The sequence below is a fragment of the Gracilinanus agilis genome, chromosome 1 (assembly GCF_016433145.1).
Source record: "Gracilinanus agilis isolate LMUSP501 chromosome 1, AgileGrace, whole genome shotgun sequence".
NCBI classification, from domain to species: domain Eukaryota; kingdom Metazoa; phylum Chordata; class Mammalia; order Didelphimorphia; family Didelphidae; genus Gracilinanus; species Gracilinanus agilis.
Window position 1 is genome coordinate 657651407 of NC_058130.1, and position 23771 is coordinate 657675177.

The following is a 23771-nucleotide window of genomic DNA, read 5'->3' on the forward strand; positions in this document are numbered from 1 at the left end:
AAGAAAGAAAGAAAGAAAGAAAGAAAGAAAGAAAGAAAGAAAGAAAGAAAGAAAGAAAGGAAGAAAGGAAGGAAGGAAGGAAGGAAGGAAGGAAGGAAGGAAGGAAAAAGGAAGGAAGGAAAGAAGAAAGAAAGGAAGGAAGGAAGGAAGGAAAAAGGAAGGAAGGAAAGAAGAAAGAAAGGAAGGAAGAAAAGTATCTACCTTTGAAAACCTTATATTCTACTTCTATTGGAATATAGACTCCTCCACAGGCTTCCAAGATATTATTCCTAATTTATCAGCCTTTCCATGATCCTCTTCAGCTCAAAAATTTTCAATGGCTTCCTCTAAGAGTCAACGTCTCTAGGTTAAAACATGAACTCCTCAGTTTGACATGTAAAGCCTCCCATAATCAGGTTTCAATCTTTATTGCTATTCTTAATTCATATAGTCACCCTTCATACACCATATGTTTCATTAAAGATGTTTCTCTGAACTTGCTGTCCATTGTATCTACCACTTTGGAATATACACCAACTTTCAGAATCTTCATTTTCCTTCAAAATTCATTTACCTGAAAATCTTTGGTGGAATAGTCCTTGATCTACCTGTTTCTCTTCTAGTACCTCTAGAACAGTGATGGGCAAACTACAGCCTGCTGGCCAGATGGAGGGTGGGGGGCTGAAATGTTCTATCCAGCTTCATGACATTATTCCTAGTCTGATGAATACAATTAGTAGGATACAATACAATGAAACTTTGGAAGAGTTGCCTTAGAAACAGACTGACAGATGAGCATTTCCTTTCCTTTGGCCCCCTCTTTAAAAAGTTTGCCCATCACTGCTCTAGAGTTTTTAATAGGACCTCTAACTTAGTAGAATATAAATCCTCGGAGGGTAGAGACTTATTTCATTTATTTTTGCCTTCTAAATATTTAGCCCAGTACTGGCTCATTAGAAGAGGTAGAATTAACTCCTTCCTTTGCCCTCTTCTCTTTCTTTCCATTCATGTAATTATCCGCATACTAATATCTGCCAAATAGTTATGTCTTCTGGTCTAGTACAGTACTTAGCATAAAATGAGTAATTAATGAATATTTTTCAAATTTTCTAAGAAGATAGCAGGAGAAAGCAATAAGCAGTCATTAAAAATTCCTATGTCAGTGCTGTTTTTAATCAAAAGGCAAATAGATAAAAAACAAATATTAATTCTCAGAAGAGAATTATGCAAAAGAGGAGTAAATGAAAGACCTTCAAAATCCAAAATGTAAATAAATTAAGAGGATTTGATATTTATAATCTATAAGGTAACGGGGTATATTATTATTATTTTTGGATAGTGTGGTTGAGACAGCATGATATAGTAGAAAGCACAGTGGTACAATAGTTAGGTGAGTCTGGCTTTAGGCCCGTTACCAATTCTTCCTAATTATGTGGTGGTAGATAAGTTACTTATCTAGATAGTATCTAGATAGTAGATAAGTTTTTCTTCTTTGGCCTTCTATCTTTTCATCAACAAAAATGGGACTACTAATAATTTCAGTGCTTAGTTCTTAAACGCGTGTGTAAATTGCTATACGAAACACTAAGTTGGCTCTAAAGTTGACCTAAAATTATTGCTGCTCTATTTTAAACTGAATATTAAGATTAAGAAAAAGCAATGTAAATGTACAGAAAAATCAGGGACTAAGTGACATATTTGAAGTTCCCAATATTTTGAGCTTGCAAGATGAAAATGATTGTTGATGAATGTGTTTGATTCAAGAGAATAAAACAAAACAAAAAAATTTGAATTTACAGATAACTCATTTACTAAAAAGTGGTTTTGACACTTGAAAAGGCAAGAAAGTAATGGAAGCTTGCTTCATTTCGCTAATGGGTATCATGATAGAAATAGTCTTCTTTCATATGGACAGATATTTGAAAAGACCAATATGAAATGACATTCACAACATTTAAATGATGTATCCTTTAATAAATTAGATAATTTAAAGTATAATTTTGTTAATTTTACAAATATATTACATACAGATATAATAATAATTATTTGAAAAGGGAGATTACTAGATAGCATTCATTTGTTTTGCAAAAGTGGTCAATATCCTCCCCCCAAAAAGTAACTTTCCCTTGAAACATTCCTTTAAATGGTTAGATTTGGGGAATTTTAAATATGGTTCAGTTTATAAAATTTTACCTTTTATAGAACTTTCAGGGACATGTGCATTTGGTTATTTGATACGAACTTGGAAGGAAAAAATCACCAACCAATTTTTATTTTTTTATCTGTCTTCAGAGGATGAGTGTGTGTGTGTGTGTGTGTGTGTGTGTGTGTGTATACACATATATACACGCACATACATACATATCCTAATTAACATTAAGCACTATAAAATATAATCACATTTGATATTGATGAATAAGCCATAATTAAATATCCACCATATATTTTAGAGCATCTTTTTAAAACAGGCTACATAGTTAATTTTTTAGCATTTTCACATCAAAGCAGACCTACCTTGTCCTAAAGTTTGTAGGATGAGGATGCCCATCATACAATGATAAGTAGTCATATTCCTCTTCTAGAGCAAATGACTGGAAGACAATTTGTATTCTGTTCCGTTCTTCTGCTATTATTACCCATGTACAGTTTGCACCATTTGGGTAGCCATATGGGAATCCAGGGCTCTCTATGGTGCCATTGAGTCCTTTTAATGTTCCACCACATGTATAAATAAACCCTGCAACAGAAAATACATGAAAAACATCAGTACTGTACAATACAAACCATGGTCAATTATGAAGTCAAGAACTAAATTGAAAATGAAGGGATAGAACTATCATATAATCATGGATTTAGAACTCAAAGGGATCTTAGAGGTTATCCAGTCCGACTCCTTTATTTTACTTTTAAGGAAACTGTATTCAAGAAAGTTTGAAGTCATTTGCCATATGTCACATAGATCCTCTAATTCCATAGTCAAATATAAATTTAAATGACTTTCATAAAGTAGTGACTAGAGTTTGGAGTAAGACAGACTTGAGTTCCAATCCAGCCTTAGACACTTACCAGCTCTATGGCAAGGCACTTAACTTCTGTCTGCCTCAGATTTTTTAATGGCAAAAGTGGATAATAACATTGCCTACCTTACAGGGTTGTTCTAAGGATCATATCAGATAATATTTGCAAAGAACTTGGCAAATAGATCATCACATAGTAGGTATTTAATAAAACATATTTGCTTCCTTCAAGGAGCTGGAGACATAATCAATCAACAAACATTTACTTAGAAATTTTTTTAAAGACAGGAATTATGCTAAAGAATAAAAAGTTAAAAAAAGTGTCATCATGGAACTTAAATTCTAATAGGAAATATAACAAGTTGGAACATATGAGAAAAATCAAAGTAGATAGCAGGTAAACTTAGAGGGAATGACACTAGCTCTGTACTGACAAAAAAAAAGTCTTTTTGAGCAGGTGAAGGTGAATTAGGTTTTAAACAAAGCTAGGGATTCAGAGTTAGAGGATGAAAGGAAAAGCATTCAAAACATGAGGGACATTCATTGTAAAGGCATTAACACTGAGATAGGACATATGTATACATAACTTTAAAGGAACTAAATCTTAGTGTGTATGGAAGGGATTAAAATTTAAGAAGATTGGACTAGTAGGGAGGAATGAGATTATAGAGAGCTTTAAAAGCCAAACAAAATATTTTATATTTAAACCTAGGAGTATTGGGGAGCTACTGGACTTTGGAGAGGGGTATAATGTGGTTAAACTTGTGCTTTAAGGAAATCACTTTGACAGCTGAGTTGGAGGATGGATTACTGAAAGACTTAAAGAAAGGAGATTTATTAAAAGGCTATTGCAATAGTCCAAGTGAGAGTTAAGAAGGGCCTAAACTATGGTGGTGACTTGTGTGAGTAGACAATAAAAAGGATGAATGTGAGTGGTGTTGTAGAGAAAGAAATTAACTGCATTTGGTAGCTGACTAGATGTATAGTATGGGAAGAGAGAGAGACAGACAGATAAACAGACACATAGACTGACAGACACAGAGAGACAGACACAGAGACAGACACAGACAGACATAGAGACAGACAGATAGACACACACAGAGAGAGGGAGAGAAAATATTGTGGAGAATGATGCTTACATGGTGAACTTGTATGACTAGTAATATTGTGGTACCCACAACAATAAGATTCTACTCTCCAAGATTATAATTTAATTAGTTACTTAGATAACAAACAGTCTTATGGTTGAGAGTAATGACATGAGTTAAAATAGCAGTTCCATGACCTTAAAATTCAGCTTTGTTAGAATGTTCTTTCATTCACTGTCTCCATATGTATTGAATATTTTAAGTGATGTAAAGGTTAATGGAAGGAACAGCGGGCAAAGGTAGACTGCAATATATTAAAACTAACTATTTGTCTGGAAAAAAATGGAATAAAATATATTCCAAAAAACTATGTTCAGAAACTGAGGTGGGCCAGGAATTCCTACGGTTCTTTTAATGTTTCTTGTGTAATAGGTAAAGTATTTGAGTTATGTGTGGGTTATCCCTTCTTTTTTTTTTCTATAACATCTTTCCTATTCCTACTCCATTTGGCTTTAATGAGTTATTTTATGCCGCTTCTTAGTTCAGTTTTCATTGGTAATATTTTTTAAGCTTCCTCGCCCCCACCAGATGTTTTTCTACCTCTCTTAAGGTTAGTAGCTATTTGCATTCTTTCTTGGGTAAACTTAAATTTAACATATCTAATGAATCAGAATAATCAGAATCAGTCAGAGAATACTAATATTAAATAGAAATATAGTCTAATTGTTTCTAAATGATTTTAATTAATCACATCTTTATTTTTTCCATGCAGTTGGAAACTTCTTAGTAAAGAATAGATATTTACTACCATCAGTAAAAAAATCAAGATATCAGGATGATAGTGTCATTGAAAAAGATTTCAGAGAGATATCTTTTTCTACAGTAAAATGAAATACTATGCTGTAAAATGCAAAGTTAATGTATTAAAGCAGTGAATATTTTCAGAAAATTCACAGAAAGGAAAAAGAAGGGAACTACAGTCCTAGTATGTGGACATACATCATCTAGGCTCCAAATTAGGCTAGAATTTATTTTGCTATAACAGGTCACTATATTAGCAGAGAATAGGATTCAATGTAAGATTCAACTTTAGTTTCATGATAGCTTATCTTTACAAAGTATTTGAACAATTATGACATGTTTTCCCTGAAAATAGCCTTGTGAGGTTGATGGTACTTATGTTATTATTCTTACACATTAGGTGAGGCAACTGATTTGCTGAAAGTCACATAACTAGAAAGTGTCAGAGATAGGATCCAAACCCAAGTTTCCTGACACCAACTTTATTTCTCTTGCCACTAAATTACTCTTCCTGGTATGATCCATATTCCAAGGCATAAGTGCCAGAAAGAGCAGAGCATTAATAGTCCCGTGTCAAATTCTCCCTATATATTTCAAATTGATTAAGGCAATCCAGGGGGAAAATGAATGCATATGTCTATCAAGCAATCTAAAGACATTTATTAAGCGCTTCCTTCAATATATATCAAATATATTATGCTAGACAATGGGATTACAGTAATAAAAACAAAATAGTCTCAGACCTCAAGATACTTGGTTATTGGGATAAAACACATTCACAGATTTAAAATAATATATAATCACATGTTATAAGATTTGTTCCTCACAAAGACCCTGTGAGGTAAATGTCCACTTATTTTATAGATGATGGAACTGAGACTGAGAGACTAACTTGATTGGGGTTAAGTAGCTAACAAATGTCTCTGCCTGCATTTGGCCTCTGGCTTCCCTAATACCATGTAGAGTATTTTCTCTATTATGGCACTTACAGATACACATTTTTGGAGGATTAGAAGGTGGCAAGATCTCACTAATAAGTAAGAAAAGGTGTCTTAAAAAATAGGGAACTGAAGTTGAACCTTGAAAGGAACTAGATTTCACAAAGTCAAGAGGGCAAGCATTTCACTCATGAGAGTATAGCCCAGGTAAAGGTGTGCGGAAGGAGACAGAATGTCTTTTATGGGGGATAAAAAGTAGGCCATTTTGTCTGAAGCACAGAGTACCTAATTAGGAATAATTTGTAATAAGTCTAGAAAGAGAGAATGTAACTATATTTTGAATGACTAAATGTCAGATGTCATCTCACAGTTAGAAAGTGGTCAAAGAATTTGAATAAACAATTCTCAATAGAATTGTAAATTAATAATAAACATAGAAAGGAATATTTCAAATAATAATAATATGAATGTAAGTCAAAGCAATACAGGTTTACTTTATATTCTACAAAATGAAACAGATGACCAAAGATGGGAATGGTCAGTATTGGAGATGTCATGGAAAGATGTACTGGAAAAAAAACACTAATGCTTTTATTGATGGAGCTATGAATTGGTAGAATCATTCTGGAACACAATTTAGAATTATTCAATATGTCTGAAACATTAATTCCTTTTGATCCAGAGATTCCTCTGCTAGGCATAGACCCCACAGAGGCCACTGACAAAAATAAAAGCTCTATATAAACACAAATCTGCATGGTATCACTTTTTTTTTTTGCTTTATCAAAGAATGAGGCACAAAGTAGATTTCTTTTGAGTGGGAAATGTTTAAATAAATTGGGGTACATGACTGTGATGGAATATTAATTACGCTATAAGAAATGAAGAGAATTCTGAACACAGAGAAGTGCTAAAAAAATTTAAATTACTTGAGGCAAAGTAAAGTAACCAGATCCTGGAAAACAATATACTTATTTACTAGAACAAAGCAAATGGAAAGAATAATCACAAAGCAATCTAAGTCACATGTTAAAAATTTTTTAAAAATAAACTTGCACCAAAAAAGAGAAGACATCCCTTCTCTTTTGTTGCTGTTTCACTTTTCAAAGACTAGAATTCACATGTGGAAATTACTACATGTAACAAAATATTTTTCATGTGTTGACCATCTTTACTAAGTTTTCTTTCATCTATCTATCATCTACTTATCTAGATTTTTTTTATATTTGTCATAAGTAATGGTTCTCTGAAAGGAGGAGAGAAAAAGAATACAGAGGAAAATACAGGTGATGTCAAAACAAAAAATACCAATAGTGATTTTTTGTTTCACCAAGAAGTTGTATAGGATATACATTTTTTAAAAACTCATGTAGTAATGTATTTTTATTTATGAAACAAATAAAGCATTTTTATTAAATGCAAAAATAAAAGTAAATGAAAGAGCCCTTTTAAATTACTTCTTGAAGAGCAATTACTTTGAAGCCTTAGGTTAATTAGCTATCACCCATTTCTATTAGTTTTCTGCCTGAACAGCTTCCAATTTGAGTCTCATATTTAAATGCAAGCAAAAATCCCTTTAGCTAAAATCTGATCTATGGGCTGTTTTATATATTTCTAAGCCCCATAACCCTGATGATTTTAGCAAAAGGACATATGTCCTAAAATAACATGCTCATCTTAATCTATAAATTATTCATGGGGCCCAAGACATGCATCTCCATACTTTCGGAGGTAAATACAGGATTCAAAAGGGTTGTTTTTTGATTAATTCAATTCAATTTAATAATCATTAAGTACCTACTATGTGCAAGGCACTGTAGTAGGTGCTGAGAATATAAACCTTAAGCAAATTTGTTTTTGCCTACAGACATTCTATAGTTGAATGTAGAATTATTAATAACAAGGGCAATAATAATTTGCATTTATATAGCTTATATTTTTTGCCAGGCATTGTGCTAAGCATTTTCAAATACCATCTAATTTGATACTGACAACCCTGGAAGGTAGATGAGATTATCATCATTCCCACTTTATACTTGAAGAAATTGAAGGAAACAGCAGTGAATGACCAACCCAGCATTGCCCAGCAAGTTTCTGAATCTTGATTTGAACTCAAGTCTTCCTGACTCCAAGCCCACCCTTTTATCCACTGTTACACTGAGATGCCTCCTATTATAACCCCTATGTATTATAAGTAAATACAAAGAGTGTCAAATGGTTTTTAAGATAAGAGAATATTAACAAAGTGGAAGAAATTCCTAAGAGCGAAGGAAAAAGGTCTGGAGAGAATGGCATAAGATCTTTTTTAAAAATGGGGCTGGAGGCTGGGGTAGTGTGTAAAGAAGAGAATACTAGGTGACACAGATGAGAAGATAACCAATTCTAAACACTGGGGAACAACTGTACAGACACAGAGCCAGGAGATGGATTGTTAAGAGGCTATTGATGTCTACTGTTTTGACAGCAACTGTGAATGTGAAAAGGGAATTAATATGAGAGACTTTAGCTTCTACATAGCTTTTGGCCTGTTTCCTTTTATCTTTAATCTTGGTTAACTTAGGGAAACAATTTTCAGGCTTTTGGTTACTGCTTTTCAGAAGAATCATTTTCTCTCATTTATATCAGTTATTCTCCTTAAGGGAACAAGTAGCTTAGAAAGAAATGGCCCTCCATTTTTTCAAAATTCAAATTTCCCTATCTTATCTTTATGTTAAACATGTTACAACATCGTATTATATTTTTCCTGTCACTTTTTTCCTTTGATCATTTTTCTTGTTACCTTCTGAGTTTCCTGTGTTGGGGAACCGAAGACCAGATTTAGGATAAAATGATTCATGGGATTGTTTAATGTCTGTCAACAGAAAGTCAACACCTGGTCTCCAGGGTAACTTGTGAGATAGTAAAAAAAGAGAAAAGTGCTTTACTACCTATTCATCCAATTGATATTTTGTGCTGAGAAATGCTTCTTAATTGTTTGACACTAAATTATTGCAAAATCTTTCTTTGAACTTTCATATGCTTAGGAAGTGATTATTAACCCTCAAGTAAATGAGTTCATCTACAAGTTCAAAATTTAAGTATTCCCATTAAAATGCATATTATACAGAGGCCTGTTTTCTGCCATTTTTAACCGTGTTCTAACATGAGTTTTTTATAGGTGTTCTACTCAATGTGCTGAAGGCTTTCTTCAATTTTCCTTGAAATAGATATCATACCCAATGAAGTAAAGATCAATAAATCAAATTTAGAGTGCTATAGTCATATGACCAGTCCATCTTTCCTTTTTTAATACATCTCTCAAATGACAAAATTATTACCTGAAACACAAACTCTACTCAGCACAAATCTATAATGTTCAGAATACACATATTATTGTTATGACCATTTTGGTTGCCTTTTATTAATTCTCGTTATTTGGGGAGGTTAGGGCCATTTCTCCTAGTAAGTGGGTTTTTGAGATGGCTCATCTCACCTATCCCAATTCCTTGGCATCATGTAAACCTCTCCTCCCTCAATCAACCCAGTGTAAACTTTTTAACTCTAGTTTAATCTATAAACTCATTTAGTTTATCCATTTTTATTTAACTGGGTTTGTTTCCTTAGGGCCTATATGAGATTATAACTTTTTAACTCACTTTATTCAACTTTTATGATATTAAAGGGAGCATGAGATTATGAATCTGTCCTTTTTAAAATTTTATGGCCTATGAAGAATTTAAGAGATTGAAATATATTAAAGAATTTTTTCTCTATCACTCTGATGCAATTTTGTCTATAAGAGGACTTGTTAGAATCCTCATATTGTTCTGGAATTTGTGTCTGAAATCTGAGCCTGTGCTTAAGCATAATGAAACCTAATTTTTTACCTCTATAATTTCTGTATTGTGGTAGATATATGTTAGCAGCAGTTACCCACACACCACAGGAACTCAAAGATAAATGCTTGACACACGAGTTTAATTTGTTCTATGGCCAGTCTTGTAACTCAATTTGCTCGTGTATCAAATTTAATTTCCCCATTTAAATTAATGGATATGCAATTAATCCATACTGGTCCCTCCCCCCCAAATTAATTTTTTGCTTTATATACTTTTAAATATTAAAATATACTTTATAAATAACAAATAAATTTATTTATAGATAATAAGAAAGAATGTAAAGAAATAAACTTGCTTATGAAATGTTATTTACCTTCAAGGTCAGTCAAAGATGCTGGCAGAGAAGGTTTTCATTTCCTGAGCTATTGCTTAACATAACTTATTCTCTACACAGATAATGCTACATTTAAATGCAAATGTGACCTTACACATTACTTATGATATGTGACTTTATTGCTAAAATTAATTGATATTTTTTACTTTACATAATTATCATCATTTTCTTCATTGAGTTTTGGCTGTTTTGCCACACTTTCTGTTTCAATAAATACCTTTCAGTGGAAGTTTGTTTTTTCCTCCCTTTCAGGACATTTTGATAATGTGCGAAACAAGTGTCATTACACAGCTCCGAGGCATGACCTGTTGCCACTTTTTTCTGGGTGAGTCTTTTCAATAAACTGTTTAATTTTTTCCCAAATCCTCACTATTTCCTTAATCTTGCTTGTACTGATTACCTCATCCACCTCAAACTCCTCCCACCAGCTGAAGCTCATGATTCAAATATCCCCTTGTGACTTAAAGCAAAAAAAAAAAAATCCCAACCTGCTCCTGACTTTAGGAGCTCATGTATCAAGTTACTACTGTATTTTTCCTTTTTGGATCTCAGTTTCCTCATCCGAAAATTTATTCTATAAATGTTCCTTCTAATCCAAAATCTACAATCCTATGACACTATCATATTATAACAAGATTTTGAGTGAGGTTACACAGGTATTATCTCCTATACTTTACAGATGAGGAAATGGTCTCATCGAGAAAAGGTGATTTATCTGCCATTACACTTCAAAAAAGTAGTAGAATCTAGATATCAATTCAAATACCCTAATTCCAAATCTAATGCTTTGATTCAGGTTCCTAGTCTCTGATGCCAGAAGCCCACTAAACCACACTGACTTCTCAATAACAACAAGAAGAACAAAATTATTGGGTGGTGGGCAATTTTGTGATGCTAGATAGAACATTATGCTTTGGTATCACAAAGAGAAAGGTTCAAATAATACCTTAAACAAGTACTAGCTGAGTGATCTGGACAAATTGCTTAATATCTCTGTGCCTGCAGCAAATCACTAGCATTTACTCTATAAAGCCATTCATATAGGTTGGAATCTATGTGGGAAAACCCACAACAGAATTTCCCCTTGTTGACAAAATTGCAACTTTTCCATGTATTCATTTGCAAAATATTAATAATTGGGCTGATGTTTTTTTGTACATAAAGACTTTTTTTACATATTTTTGTGCCTTTAGTTTCTGTTTTGTTTCTGGATGTAATGAGGCATTGAAAATGTTCTCAATATTCACTCATATTGAAATATAATCAATAAATATTTATGGAGCACCCACAGTACATCAGGTACTTATCTAACAAGATTTGTCCACATTTTACAGTGTTTGCTTTTTAAAAATATATAAGCTGTTAAAGATATGTCAGAAAATGAAATTGATTATCTAGCAGCTGGATCAGGAGGCTTTAATTTAGGAAACTGAATAATTCATGGGCAACCTGTCACAAAGCTTTGGTCTGAAAAATATTCCTCAGAAACAAAGGCGGAAGCAAGTTCAATTCAATTAAACAAACATCTCTAAGGGCCCATTGTGTGTAAAGTCAGACTAAATTTAGGCAAGACAAAGACCCTGCTCTGATGGAGCTGGTAGTCTGGTAGGTGGACATGACATATAAATAAATAACTATAGTTAACTACAATCAGGGATCTGTGATTTGATGGATGTCTATTTTCTTCATGCTCAGCAATTCAGTTTATTGGAGGGAAGCAGTTTAGAGGGCACAGGAAACATTTATTCTCTCCTAATGAAAAATTATGAAATTCTCAGATGGAACACTCCCACACTGCAGGGGCAGTTTCTGCACCAGTTGACCTCATGGTATCCCAGGTGTTCCTCTGTAAGGAGGCTGGTGCCTAAATTCTCTAACTTCCTATATGATATATTATTTCTTCTCCTTCTAACTAATGGTATCATTTTGCTCAGGGACAATTTATGGTGTTCCTTCAGGGTAAAATTTCGTCCTTTGACTGGTCTTTAAGTAGTTTATGAGAGCTGCTGAGGTTAGACTCTGAGCTCTATGAAAACCTGGAAAACCCCAAACTAGCAACATCTACTGAATGACAGGAAGACCTACAAGCAGAAACATCTGCTAAATGACAAGAAGACCCCAACCAGTAACATCTGCTGAATGAATGACAGGAAGACCCTCAAATAATACTGTCTGCTGAATAAAAAACAACAAACATGCAGCCCCCAAGTTCCTGGTACTCAAACTATATAAGCTGGCTAAGCCCCTCATTCAAAGTTCCATTTGCTTTGGAGGTTGTGGGACCTAAGCTTGAGCTTGCAACAAAACAGTACCTCTTGCTTTTACATTATCTGGTGTGCCTCCTAATTTAGGAAATCAGAACACGGCTGAACAAATACTGAGAGAGATCATTAGGGAAGGTTATTTTTAAGCTGGAATATAGAGGTTTGATAGGAATTAAATGGAGAAGAGAATGGCAAAAGGGGTTTGCAACAAAGTTAGAGAAAACATTTTCATTTCTATAATCTTCTCTACACATCAAGTATTATTCATTCTTCTGAAGAAAGTCCATATTAAGGTCCACGTGCAATGGATATCAACTCCAATGGTGAAGGCACTGTTGGAATTAGTAACCTTGCCAAGGATAATGAGGAACAATAATTGTTATTTTCATACATCCAAAACAAATTTACGAAGAGTAACAAAAGGGATAATTCTTTGGTTTGTACTGATTTGTGTTTGTTTTTTTTCAGCCCATTAAGAATTTTTGTTTGTAATGATCTCATTCAATCTCTAAAAATGCTTTATGAAGTAAAATGTTAAATGGTAAAATTAAGGCACAAAAGGTCAACTTTCTTGCCTAAGATGATATAGAACTGGCAACAACAAACTGAATTTGACACCCTGTGGTCTGCTTTTGTACACCAGAGCTGAGTGCTCTTTTTTTTTCTTAAATAAGATAAAATTTTAAAATGTAAAGACCATTCTTAGCTCAAAGGCTATACAAAAAGCATGTAGCCTCAGGGTTATAGTTTGCAATCCTTGAATAGACAGTTCATGGCAGACTAGGTCTTAGCTAATTCTGGCTCCTTGCTATTTCTACAACAGTCTACATATTCCCAGAAGCAGGAGTTTGGGGCAAAACAGTGTCATATAAGATGTATCAGAGTTCAAGATATCAAGATACTTATCCCAGCATTTTTATTCTTCTCTTCAAGATAAACTTGTTTAAAATTAAATTTTTCCTTTTCCTATTCAATGTTTCTTTACCTTCTTGTAAGCCTGAAATATTAAATTTGTATTTTATGTTAAATATACTTCCTTCTATTCATTTGCATAATGTAACAATAAAACCAGTAATTACTGGTTTCTTCTGATGTCTAACCCTAAAAGTCCTTTTATTAGCCAGAAAGTCAGATATTTAGTAGATAAAATCCATTACAAATACACAGATGTGACATTTCAAAATTATTAACCTAAGGGTAATTTATTTTGATGATAATATTACCTAATGATAGCATTTATAAAACACTTAAAGTTTGCAATTTGCTTAAATATATTTAATATCTGACTCAAATACTTTTAAATCTTTTGATATTTGAGTTAGTTAACCCTTTTGTAATAGACTACATTTCCCTAGGTTTTCGACTCTTCCCCCATTCCCATGAGTTTGTCCCATTTTCTCCTGAAAGGTAACAAAGATCTCTGGAGGATCTGATTGACCCAAGGGCTATGGCTTAAATTGCACCTGTTAATGAAGCTTCCTGGTAGTCTCAGGTCTTACTTCCTTGTCATGTAATGAGGAGTAGGAATGGCCCACTCCTTGGAATCAGGAGCCTTTCAGACTTGACTGATATCCCAAGCATATTCAAATTATTAGGTTATGTTGTGCAGACAAGATCATTTCCATATGGTGGTAATGTCAACATAGAATCTAAGAGAACCCTAAATTTTAGAGTTAGCTTGTAAGCTAGAGACCCCAAGTTAGTCCTCCTTCTCATTGAGAGTTCACCCTGAGGTAAGTTTCAGATTTAGCTAGTCTCAGACTGAACAATGGACCCTAAAGTAAATGATAATCTCAGTTAGGTAGGGCTAAGCAAATGCTAAATTTCCTTGTATTTTAGAAGTTTTCCTCATTGTACCAGACCTGTTTCCAAGAAGACCAACACCTGGGCAGGGACCATCCTTTTAGTATCCATGGTAAAGTAGGCACCCTAGCCTTTGGCTATGGTTTCTTTCCCAAACCTATCAACTAGTTTGGGTACTCCCATTTCCTTTTAGCCATAGTAATGTCAATCAATCATATTTCTCTGTTCCTTGGTTTCCCAAAAGCTATATAAGTTCCTCAAATTCTTTTGTCCTTCAGAGTTGTCAATTTGGTGAGGTTGGCTCTCCCACGGTTCAGTGACCAGAGCAACCAGGGTCTTGGAACTCTGTGTGGGTTTGTAGCACACAGCTCTGTGTGGAGGCCTTGTGGAAAGCACTGAACCCCTTTCCTTAATTAAAGTGTATTTTTTCTGACTATTTAATAGTTTTGTGTTGTTTTCCCAGTTAACAGTATGTGTGGTATGTGTGTGTGTTTATACACATGTATTATGAGGTTATGGAGGTATGTGATGTGAAAAGGAATTCTTTATTCTCTTTGTCTACTTTGAGTTAATAAATCTAAGAAACCCCTACTTAACTCCTACTTCACACTTTGTTAGCCATCAAATAAGAGAATACACAAGTCACTTACTTGGAGAGCTCCACCCATTTAACCTAATCAAAGAGTTGATACCCTCAGAGGATGAGAGGTGGATCCCACAGTGACTGCCCCCCTCTGGGCAGTGCTAGGCATTTTGGAAGCTGTGATTGGCCCCTGTGAAAAGGGGAAGGGACAGGACATGATGTGGAAAAAGGACTATAAAAAGTCCTGAACTTCTTTGGCTGGAGGCTTTGGCTTGGGGGGTTTGCTTGAATCTTTGGCTTGGAGCTTCAGTTGGTGACCTGTCTCTTGGATGTGACTTTTGACTTGGACCTTGGCTTTGACTTAGGACCTTGTTTTTTGGGTAAGTGAGTAGCCAGTCTTCCTTTCCAGCTTCTGGAGAGAGAGATTAGTTCCAGAGATGCCTTCCTCTCTTGGAGGAGGACAACATGGGTGGAACACTGGGTCCTCAGGTCAAGAGTTAACATGCCCTGAGCTCCCGAGCCATATTTAGTGTGATAGGCTAGACATCTTCTCTATCTTCTTTTATACTTCTCTATTTTTACTCTTTCCACCTCTTTGTAAATAAAAAGCTATTAAAAGTCATTGTGACTTGAGCTATAATATTTTTTAATTGGCTACCACAATATTACCTTAGAATTCTCATATTTTAGTCACAACTATTAATTTAATGCCTTACAGTGGACAGCCTATCCTAGCTAAATGCTGGAGTATCTTTATTGAATGACCATCCTTTTTATGTTTTAACTAGGTAAACCTCCCCTTTTAAACTGTTGAATGGCCTTGTGATAATTATATTAAATCTATATTGCCCATCTTTAGATTTAATCACCAAAGGTGGAAACATCTCCATTTTTGGGTGGTCTGTAACCCACGTGTGCTAGAGTAACAAGTCAGAATTACTGACTGCCTCATGGGCAGTCCTAAGAAAAGCATCTGTTGTTATTGGACTTGTAAACTAAGAGGAGGCCACAGGAAGTGACACAAAAGAGGCCCCTTTAAAAAGAGAACTCAGTCAGCAGAGCTGGGTCCCCTGGTTTGTAAAAGGGACCTGAAGGAGCTCTGCTGGTTCATGACTGGGGCATTCCATGTGATGAGTGTAAGACTGAATCTTCCTGAACTTCTCTTAAGGAACTTCCCTTTTAATAGAGACTGCGACTGAAGCTTTTACTTCATTCGCCTCTGGGACCCTCTGGCCCTCTGAGTCTCCAGCTTTGGGATCAAAGCTGGATTTCTCTGGGCTGAGGGTTAATTAGAACTACCTGATTAACTAGGGGATCAGAGCAAGTTACCTACTGTGTTAGATTCTTATTTCCTAATTTCTTCTTCCTTTTCTCATTTGTAAATAAATTTCCATAAAAGTCATTTTAACTTGAGGTTACTTTTTATTTGGGAATTGATAATTGTTCAATCCCCTGGTGACCTAACCTTTTAATATATTCAACCCCAAAACCCTTTTTCCACATTACAGCCTATAAATGCCTTATTTTCTTCCACTGAACCTTAACATTGGTCTAAGTCATGCCATCCCATCATACTTTATGTAAAGAGGCTGCAGTAATAGAAAAAGGTTTTGGAGTCAGAAAAACCTCAGTGGAATTTATGCCTCCTACATATAGTGGCCATGTGGACCTGCTCAGGTTACCTGACTTCTTATGACAGGAGGTAATTTTGTACACAAATGGTTTATAGATCTGGATTGGCAAAGAAGATTTTTTTTGCTTATTTATTTTCACCCAAAGTTCCCTACATCAATGAAATTACAAATCTGGACAAAAAAAAATTCCCTTACACAATGTTTGAAGTCTGTAAGGCTCAGTTAGCCACTAAGAGAAAAATGTTATTTTTTGTTTTAAGTTGCTCTTAAAATTTTTGTAATAGTTTCAGTGTAAATGTACCAGAAATGTAGTTAAAATTTTATGTAGATTTGAAAAATTATACTGTTTGGCAAATTATAACAAGCAAAGTTGAATAATTGAAAAAAATCAAATAGGAAGACAATTTCATTTTGATGACTAAAAAGCATCTATAAAACTTTTATATGTATATCATCTATACCTATAGATCTCAGTGTGTGTATATATATATATATATATATACAAATATATGTATATATTTTAGATTACATGGATGAGCCTAAGGGAATCCAATTCTGAATTTTGATCATGTACTTCTGAACTGTCTTTCAGGGGGTTAAGAATTATTTATTAAGTACCTACTGTGTTCCAGGCTCTATGCTAAGCAGTGACAGTACAAAAACAAAATATAGTTTCTGCAGTGAGAGAGCTCAAAAATCTAATGGGGAGGAGGAGTCACAAACACACACACACAGACACACACACATATATGGAAGTTACATACAAGAGAAATAAGAATTTAAAAATTAAAGTTACTAAAATTAAGAGATATTAAGAAATACTTCCTATAGAAAATGGGATTTTTGTTGTGACGAAGGAAGCAAGAGATGGCAGGAGGTAAAGATGAGGGGGAAAGCATTCTATGGAAGAAAAGCTATGGAGAGCTTTGTTCATGAAACAGCAAGAAAATCACTGTCACTGCATTGAAGAATATATTTCAAGAGTGAGATATAAGACTGGAAAGATGGAAAGGGTGGAGCTTGCTAGGTTATGGAGCGTTTTGAATTCTAAACAGAAGATTTTGTATTTGGATCTGAAAAATATAGAAAGTCACTGGAGTTTATTGATTGACAGAGATAGGAGGGGTGGAGACAGTGTCAGGGATGACAAGGTAGGAACTGCCACTTAGGAAAATCAGTTTAGTAGCTGAATAGAGGATGGGTTAGAGTAGGGAGAGACTTGTGGCAGACAGACTCATCAGCAGGCTCTTGCATTAGTTCAGGGATGATATGATGGAAGCATGTATGGGAGTGGTGACAGTGTCAGAGGGAATTAAATGGTATATCTAGGGAATATTGCACAGGTGAACTCGATAGGCATTGGCAACAGATTGAATACAGGTTTGTGAGGGATAATGAAGAATTGAGGATGACACTTCATTTGTGAGCCTACTGGATTGGGAAGATAGTGGTGCCCTGGATAGTAATAGGAAATATTTGTAAGTGGGGAGGTATTTAGGGAGTCATTTCATTCCATGAAGGGTTTAGATTGCCCAGCTATTGTGAGGAATATATTAATCAACTGCTCCCCTCTTGTCACAATCTATTAAAACTTGAATAATCAGGGTTTTCCTCATACTATTTGAATAAAATGACCCAGATAAATCCCCTATGACCGTTTTTTCACATTTTGTAGGTTTTGGGTTCTTTCTTTGTTTTTAAACATTTACTCCTTTAACTCTTAGCTTTTAAAACATTTTCAGTTTCTGGTGAGAAATCCTAATTTCTTTTAATTGGGAAAAAACCCCAACAACAACAGAATGTCCCAGTTCTGTAACAATATCAAGAGTACTGAAGACTAAAAGAACTGGGTAGAGATGAAGTAAAAAGTCAAAATGAAATGATGTTTCTCTTTCATAGCTATCTTGGAGCAACAGGAAAATGAAATAAAGGATAAGAATGAAGCTTGGGACTATAATAAAGGATTACAATTTTGAAAGGATTTTCAAGTTCGATTCATTCAATGCCCATTTTGCAATTGAGGAAACTGAGGACCAGCAATGAGAATTGCTTCAGGTCATGCACATAGGAAATGAACAGCCAAGATTCAGACACAGGATATTTGATATAAAATTAAGCTCTTTTCCTGCTTTACCATCCTGACTCTGCAGATACCAGATGACTGAGACAAAATGAGACTCCTGACTTCCTATTTTGTTCCTGTTTTCTGCACCAATGAAAATGGCTTCCTGAATATATAAAGAACATAAAGAGTTATCACATAATTGAAAGTCAAGAAAAATAAGGAGGTGATAAATGATAATTGGTTATCTTCTATTACCCCACTTCACAGAGGCAACATAGCCAAAGATACTGAAATAAATATCTTGCTAACCTTTAAAAAATTATGGAGAAAGAATTAAGTTGGCATAGAACTAGACAAAAATGTGTCCTATTTTTCAAAAATATGATTGAATGACTCTAAAATATAGGCCATGAATTTTTATTTGGAATCCTAGAATAATTCTAGAATGTGTAATTCAAGAAATGCATGGTGAACATTTAACATGCTTAATGATGACCAGCATGGTCCAGTAGAACTTCATTAATCAAAAGTGATCCTAAACTGTTAATTTTCTTATGTGGAAAATTATAGTAATTAAATAATTTAATTAATTAAACATCTAATAACAGATTCCCCTTTTTTACAGAATTCAAATAGGAATATCCTACTGAAGAAAAGATTTAAAGCTCTTCATTTTTTTCTGATGACAGTTTTTCCTAAGGTACACAGACATGAAAAAAGAGCTCAGTCTGTCAATCCACACAAGAAAAATTATGGGTAAAGAAAATATGTAACTCAAATTATGAGTTGCCCCAGTGCTACAATGATCCCTGAAAAATGATAAAGCACCAAGAATGATTTCTATACATTTAATGAACCTTTTGTGGATTATTATACATAAGGCATGATCAAGAGACAAATAGCATGAGGAAATACAGACTTTTTGAGGAGGTGTCCTCATTAGTGAGATTAAAATGTTAAAAGATGACAAGCAGTTAATAGGAGTACCCATTAAGTTATTACACACATACTCATATGCAACCCCCCTTAGTTATTCATTATTGATAGATAGAGAGTTGGGCCCTGACTATCGACCTGAATTGTATCTGGGAAATTATTATGCATTTTGAATGATCATGATATTTTCATTGCTGCAAAAGCCTAACTTTTTAATAACAATATTCTCCTGGTGATGCCATAGGACTTTAAATAATGGAAAAAGCATGAGCTCAGAAGAATCATAACTGCAGGGGGCCCAAAGGGCAGAAAATGTTTGTGATGCACAATAAAAAGGCTACCACATATTACCAATGATACCTAAATTAACTGAGCACTGTAAAATAAATCATGAAGAATATGCATAATTGGAAAAGTAGGTGAAGCAATAATACATATAAACTCTACAGATTTCATTTAATTAATGGATTATTAAAAGAAACAGAGGAAGGCCCCCAGCATGGTAGGCCATTATATTAGAGGGGATTTATTGAAAGGCCTGGGCAAGAATCACCTGAGATGAAATGTTCTACCTGATTTACAATTTCACCTGTGCAGAGTATACCCACACTAAAGGATTGTGGCTCTATTGGTATTGAATAATAAATTACCAAGTATATTGATGACGAGAATCACATAAAAATGATATAAATGGATTTCAGCAAGATATTTGACAACATTTCTCAATGGATCCTTTTGAAGATAATGACTGAATATGAGCACATGAGAAAGTTAATGACTATTTGAATGGACAAGAATACATTTTTTAAAATATAAAATAGAGAATGGAGGGTTTCTTAGATGGTACTCCAGGGATCTGTCGCTAATTTTATCTAGACTAATTTAAACTCCTTACTAAACATATGAGAAAACTAATACTCAAAAGTAGTTAGTGATTTCTGTATGGTCACACAGATAAGTATTAAAGTCAGGTTTTGAACTCAAGACTTCTGTAGTCAAATACAATGCTTTTCCCACTTGGCTATGTCAAAATTTTTATCCCTGAACTGGATAAAGACACAGAATGCTTATCAGTTTTGGAGATGCTAAGAAACTGGAAGAGATGACTAACATGCTCGATGACCAAATCAGCACTGAAAAGATTTTGACAGGCTAGGATAATGGGATGAATTTAATAAGACAAAATTGAAGAAGTATAAATATAAAATCAGCCCTACATTTCTCTCTTTAAAAAATTCAAGTGAATAAGTTGAAGAGGCAGAACTGGATGGCATTTTAGGTAAAAAAAGTCTACAGCTTTTAGTGGATTTGAAGACTGTGACACATTAGCATAAAAAGTTAATGAGATATTAGTTTGTACTAATTAGAGGTATACTAAATTAAATCTATTATCATTCAAAATAGGTTTGCCTAATATATATACTCTCCAAATAAATCAGTGAATAAATAAATAAAATGGATAAAGAATGCCTGTCTAGACCTTCACATTCTATTGGTTGGACTACCCATAGCTCTAGTTCATCAGTGCATTCAGATTGGACAGATTCCACAAAAAAAAAAACAACAAAGAAAAGAGTCCACAATTGAATAGAAGATGAGTTGCTTGTAACTGCTTTTAGGGAGTCACAGTGAATTTAATTACTCTGTCTTCTTAAAAAGAGGATCATCATTTGTACACCAACCTTCACAAATTTAACCTATGACTGTAAATCACAGAATAGCACAATATCCAAAGAATCAAAGGTGTGAGTCACCTGAATAACCATAGAATGGTGCATCATACATATAACCCCTAAAAACTATTGTGCAGTAGAATTTTAAGACTATGACTAGAAAGATCTATTACCAGAAAGAGTGGGCTAGACATAAAGTGAGAAAGGAAATGGTATTCATGCAATAACAAAAGATTATAGAAAAAGACCCATAGTTCATTCAGCAGCTCCTGTGTAAAGCATTTATAGGAGAAATAGGGGGAAAAGTGACAAGAGAATGAAAAGATATATGTAAGTTGGAATTTATAATTTCTGAGGAAAGACATGATATAGTTGAGTTGCAAATTACATGTTTAATCAATAGAGTCAGATATCTAAAGTGTCAGAGTATCTCTCAGAGGGGAACTAAAGGTCTCTGTGTTTACTTTCTGTCCAGATAAAAGAACATCTGGAGTTCAGTTCTGTGATTTCTGTTTTAAGAGAGACATTGATTAGCTATAACATTTCTAGAATGGTGTGCCCAAGATGGTGAAAGGGTTGAAAATTATACCATTAGAAGATCAGCTGAAGATCCTAGGGAGGTTTGGTTTAATTTTGGTAGAAAAATAAACAAAACAAACAATAAGAGCTACAACACATTTTGAGGGGAAATGATAACTGTTTTCAAATATTTGTTGATTAAACTGTTTAAACAGTTGGCATATGGAAAGAGGATTGTACAAATTTTGCTTGCCTCAGAATGGAAGTGCTAAAATGGGAATGCTAAAAAATGGTTATAAATTAAAGGGGAACTGTTGCATTGCAAGGAAAGACAATTAAATCTTCTTATAAGCATAATGAACTCACTTGAAAGGAAAGTGATTTTTCTCATTACTTAAGATTTCAAATGGAAGATATATTACCACTTGTTAGGGACATTGTTGAGGGCATTCTTGCTCAGGTTTAGGTTGAATTAGATGATGTAAGTCAGAAAGTCAATAAACATTTATTAGAGCTTACTATGTGGTAGACATTAACCTAAGGTCTATGAGTACAAGAAAAGACAAACAGCCTCTAACCTTAAGGAATTCACATTCTAATGGAGAAGACAATATGAAAACAACTATATACATTTATGATATGCAGTGTAAATGGGTGATAACCTCAGAGGGAAGACACTAGCAGTGGTAGGATGTAGGAAGAGGAAGCATTGGCGAAGATCTCCTGGAGAGAGTAAGATTTAGCCTAACTTTTGACTGAAAACAAAGAAGTGTGAAGGTAGGATAGTGAGTATTCCAGGCATAGGGGACCAGTAAAATTACCACCCAGTAAAAAAAGCATGAAGAAAAGAAATGGAGTGTCATATATAAGAAATAATAAGAAGGTCAAATTGCTAGATATATAGAGGGAAATAAAGTCCTAGAAGATTGGCAAAGTAGGAAGGGATGGGAGTAGAAAATGACTCAAGATATAGAAATCAATTAGGAAGTAATTTGAATCTTCTAATTTTGAGGAGATATAGGAGAGGGGTATAGATGTTAGATGAGGTCCTGTACCAGAATGATTTTTCTTTTAACTCTTACCTTCCATCTTAGAATCAAAATTTAGATTGGTTCCAAGACAGAAAAGTAGTAAGGTTTAGGCAATTGGGGTTAAATAACTCAGTGATTCCCAAAGTGGGCACTACTGCCCCCTGGTGGGTGCTGCAGTGATCCAGGGGAACAGTGATGGCCACAGGTGCATTTATCTTTCCTATTAATTGCTATTAAATTTTTTAAAAAATTAATTTCCGGGGGTGCTAAGTAATATTTTTTCTGGAAAGGGGGCGGTAGGTCAAAAAAGTTTGGGAACCACTGAAATAACTTCTCAAGGGTAACACAATTCAGATGTGTTTGAGACAAAATTTGAACGCAAGACCTCCTGTCTCTAAGCCTTGTTCTCTATATATTGAGTCGCCTAGTTGCACCTTACATTAGGATTTTGACTATATCAAAGGATAGAAAGGGATATATCTGAAAGATGTTCCAAAAAAAGGATTAGGCAATGGATTATATGGCAGTGGTGAGTGAGCGTGAGGAGCAGAGGATGTAAGTTGTAAGCCTCGATAACTGGGGCAATGCTGGTGTCCTTAAATAGTAATAGGGATAGTGGGGAGGTTTTGGAGAAAGGTAATGAGTTCATAGTCAGATATATTGAGTTTAAGATATAAATGGAATATATCTTTTTACACATACACATTCAATTTGAGATAACCTGAGAAGAGGTAGGAACACCAGGAAAATAGTGTCTACCAAACCTTAAAAAAGAAAGAGTATCCAGCAGAGAGAGACTGAAAATGTCAAAACCTGAAGAGATCAAGAAGGGGAAATATTTAGAAGAAGCCATTAGATCTGGCAATTAAGATACCTTTGTCAACTTTGGAGAAAGCAATTTCAATTAAATGGTGTTGATCACAGTCAAACTGCCATGAGTTTAGAAGAGACTGAGAGAATATAAAACAGATGAAAGGATGGAGTGAGTGTTTTATTGAGAATGTAGGAAGATCTGAGCCTCTTTGTAGGCATAAAGAAGGCACTCAGAAAGCAGGGAGTGATTGAAGACTGGTAAGAAGGGTCCCAAATGGCAAATTGTCAAAGGATATGAACATGCAATTCTCAGATGAAGAAATTAAATCTATCTTTAGTCATATGAAAAAAATTGCTCTGATTACTATTAGTTATAGAAATGCAAATTAAAACAACTTTGAGTTACACCCTCAGC

The 23771-nt window shown here is 34.4% G+C and overlaps 1 protein-coding gene across 1 annotated transcript in view; it reads right to left on the reverse strand.

The window, feature by feature from the left end:
- Positions 1 to 23771, reverse strand: part of CSMD3 (CUB and Sushi multiple domains 3) — a 1590968-nt gene that overhangs the window by 1387960 nt on the left and 179237 nt on the right. Inside the window, exon 2 of the mRNA XM_044684131.1 lies at positions 2494 to 2716. Coding sequence (XP_044540066.1) covers positions 2494 to 2716 — 223 coding nt within the window. The remainder of the gene's footprint in view (positions 1 to 2493; positions 2717 to 23771) is intronic.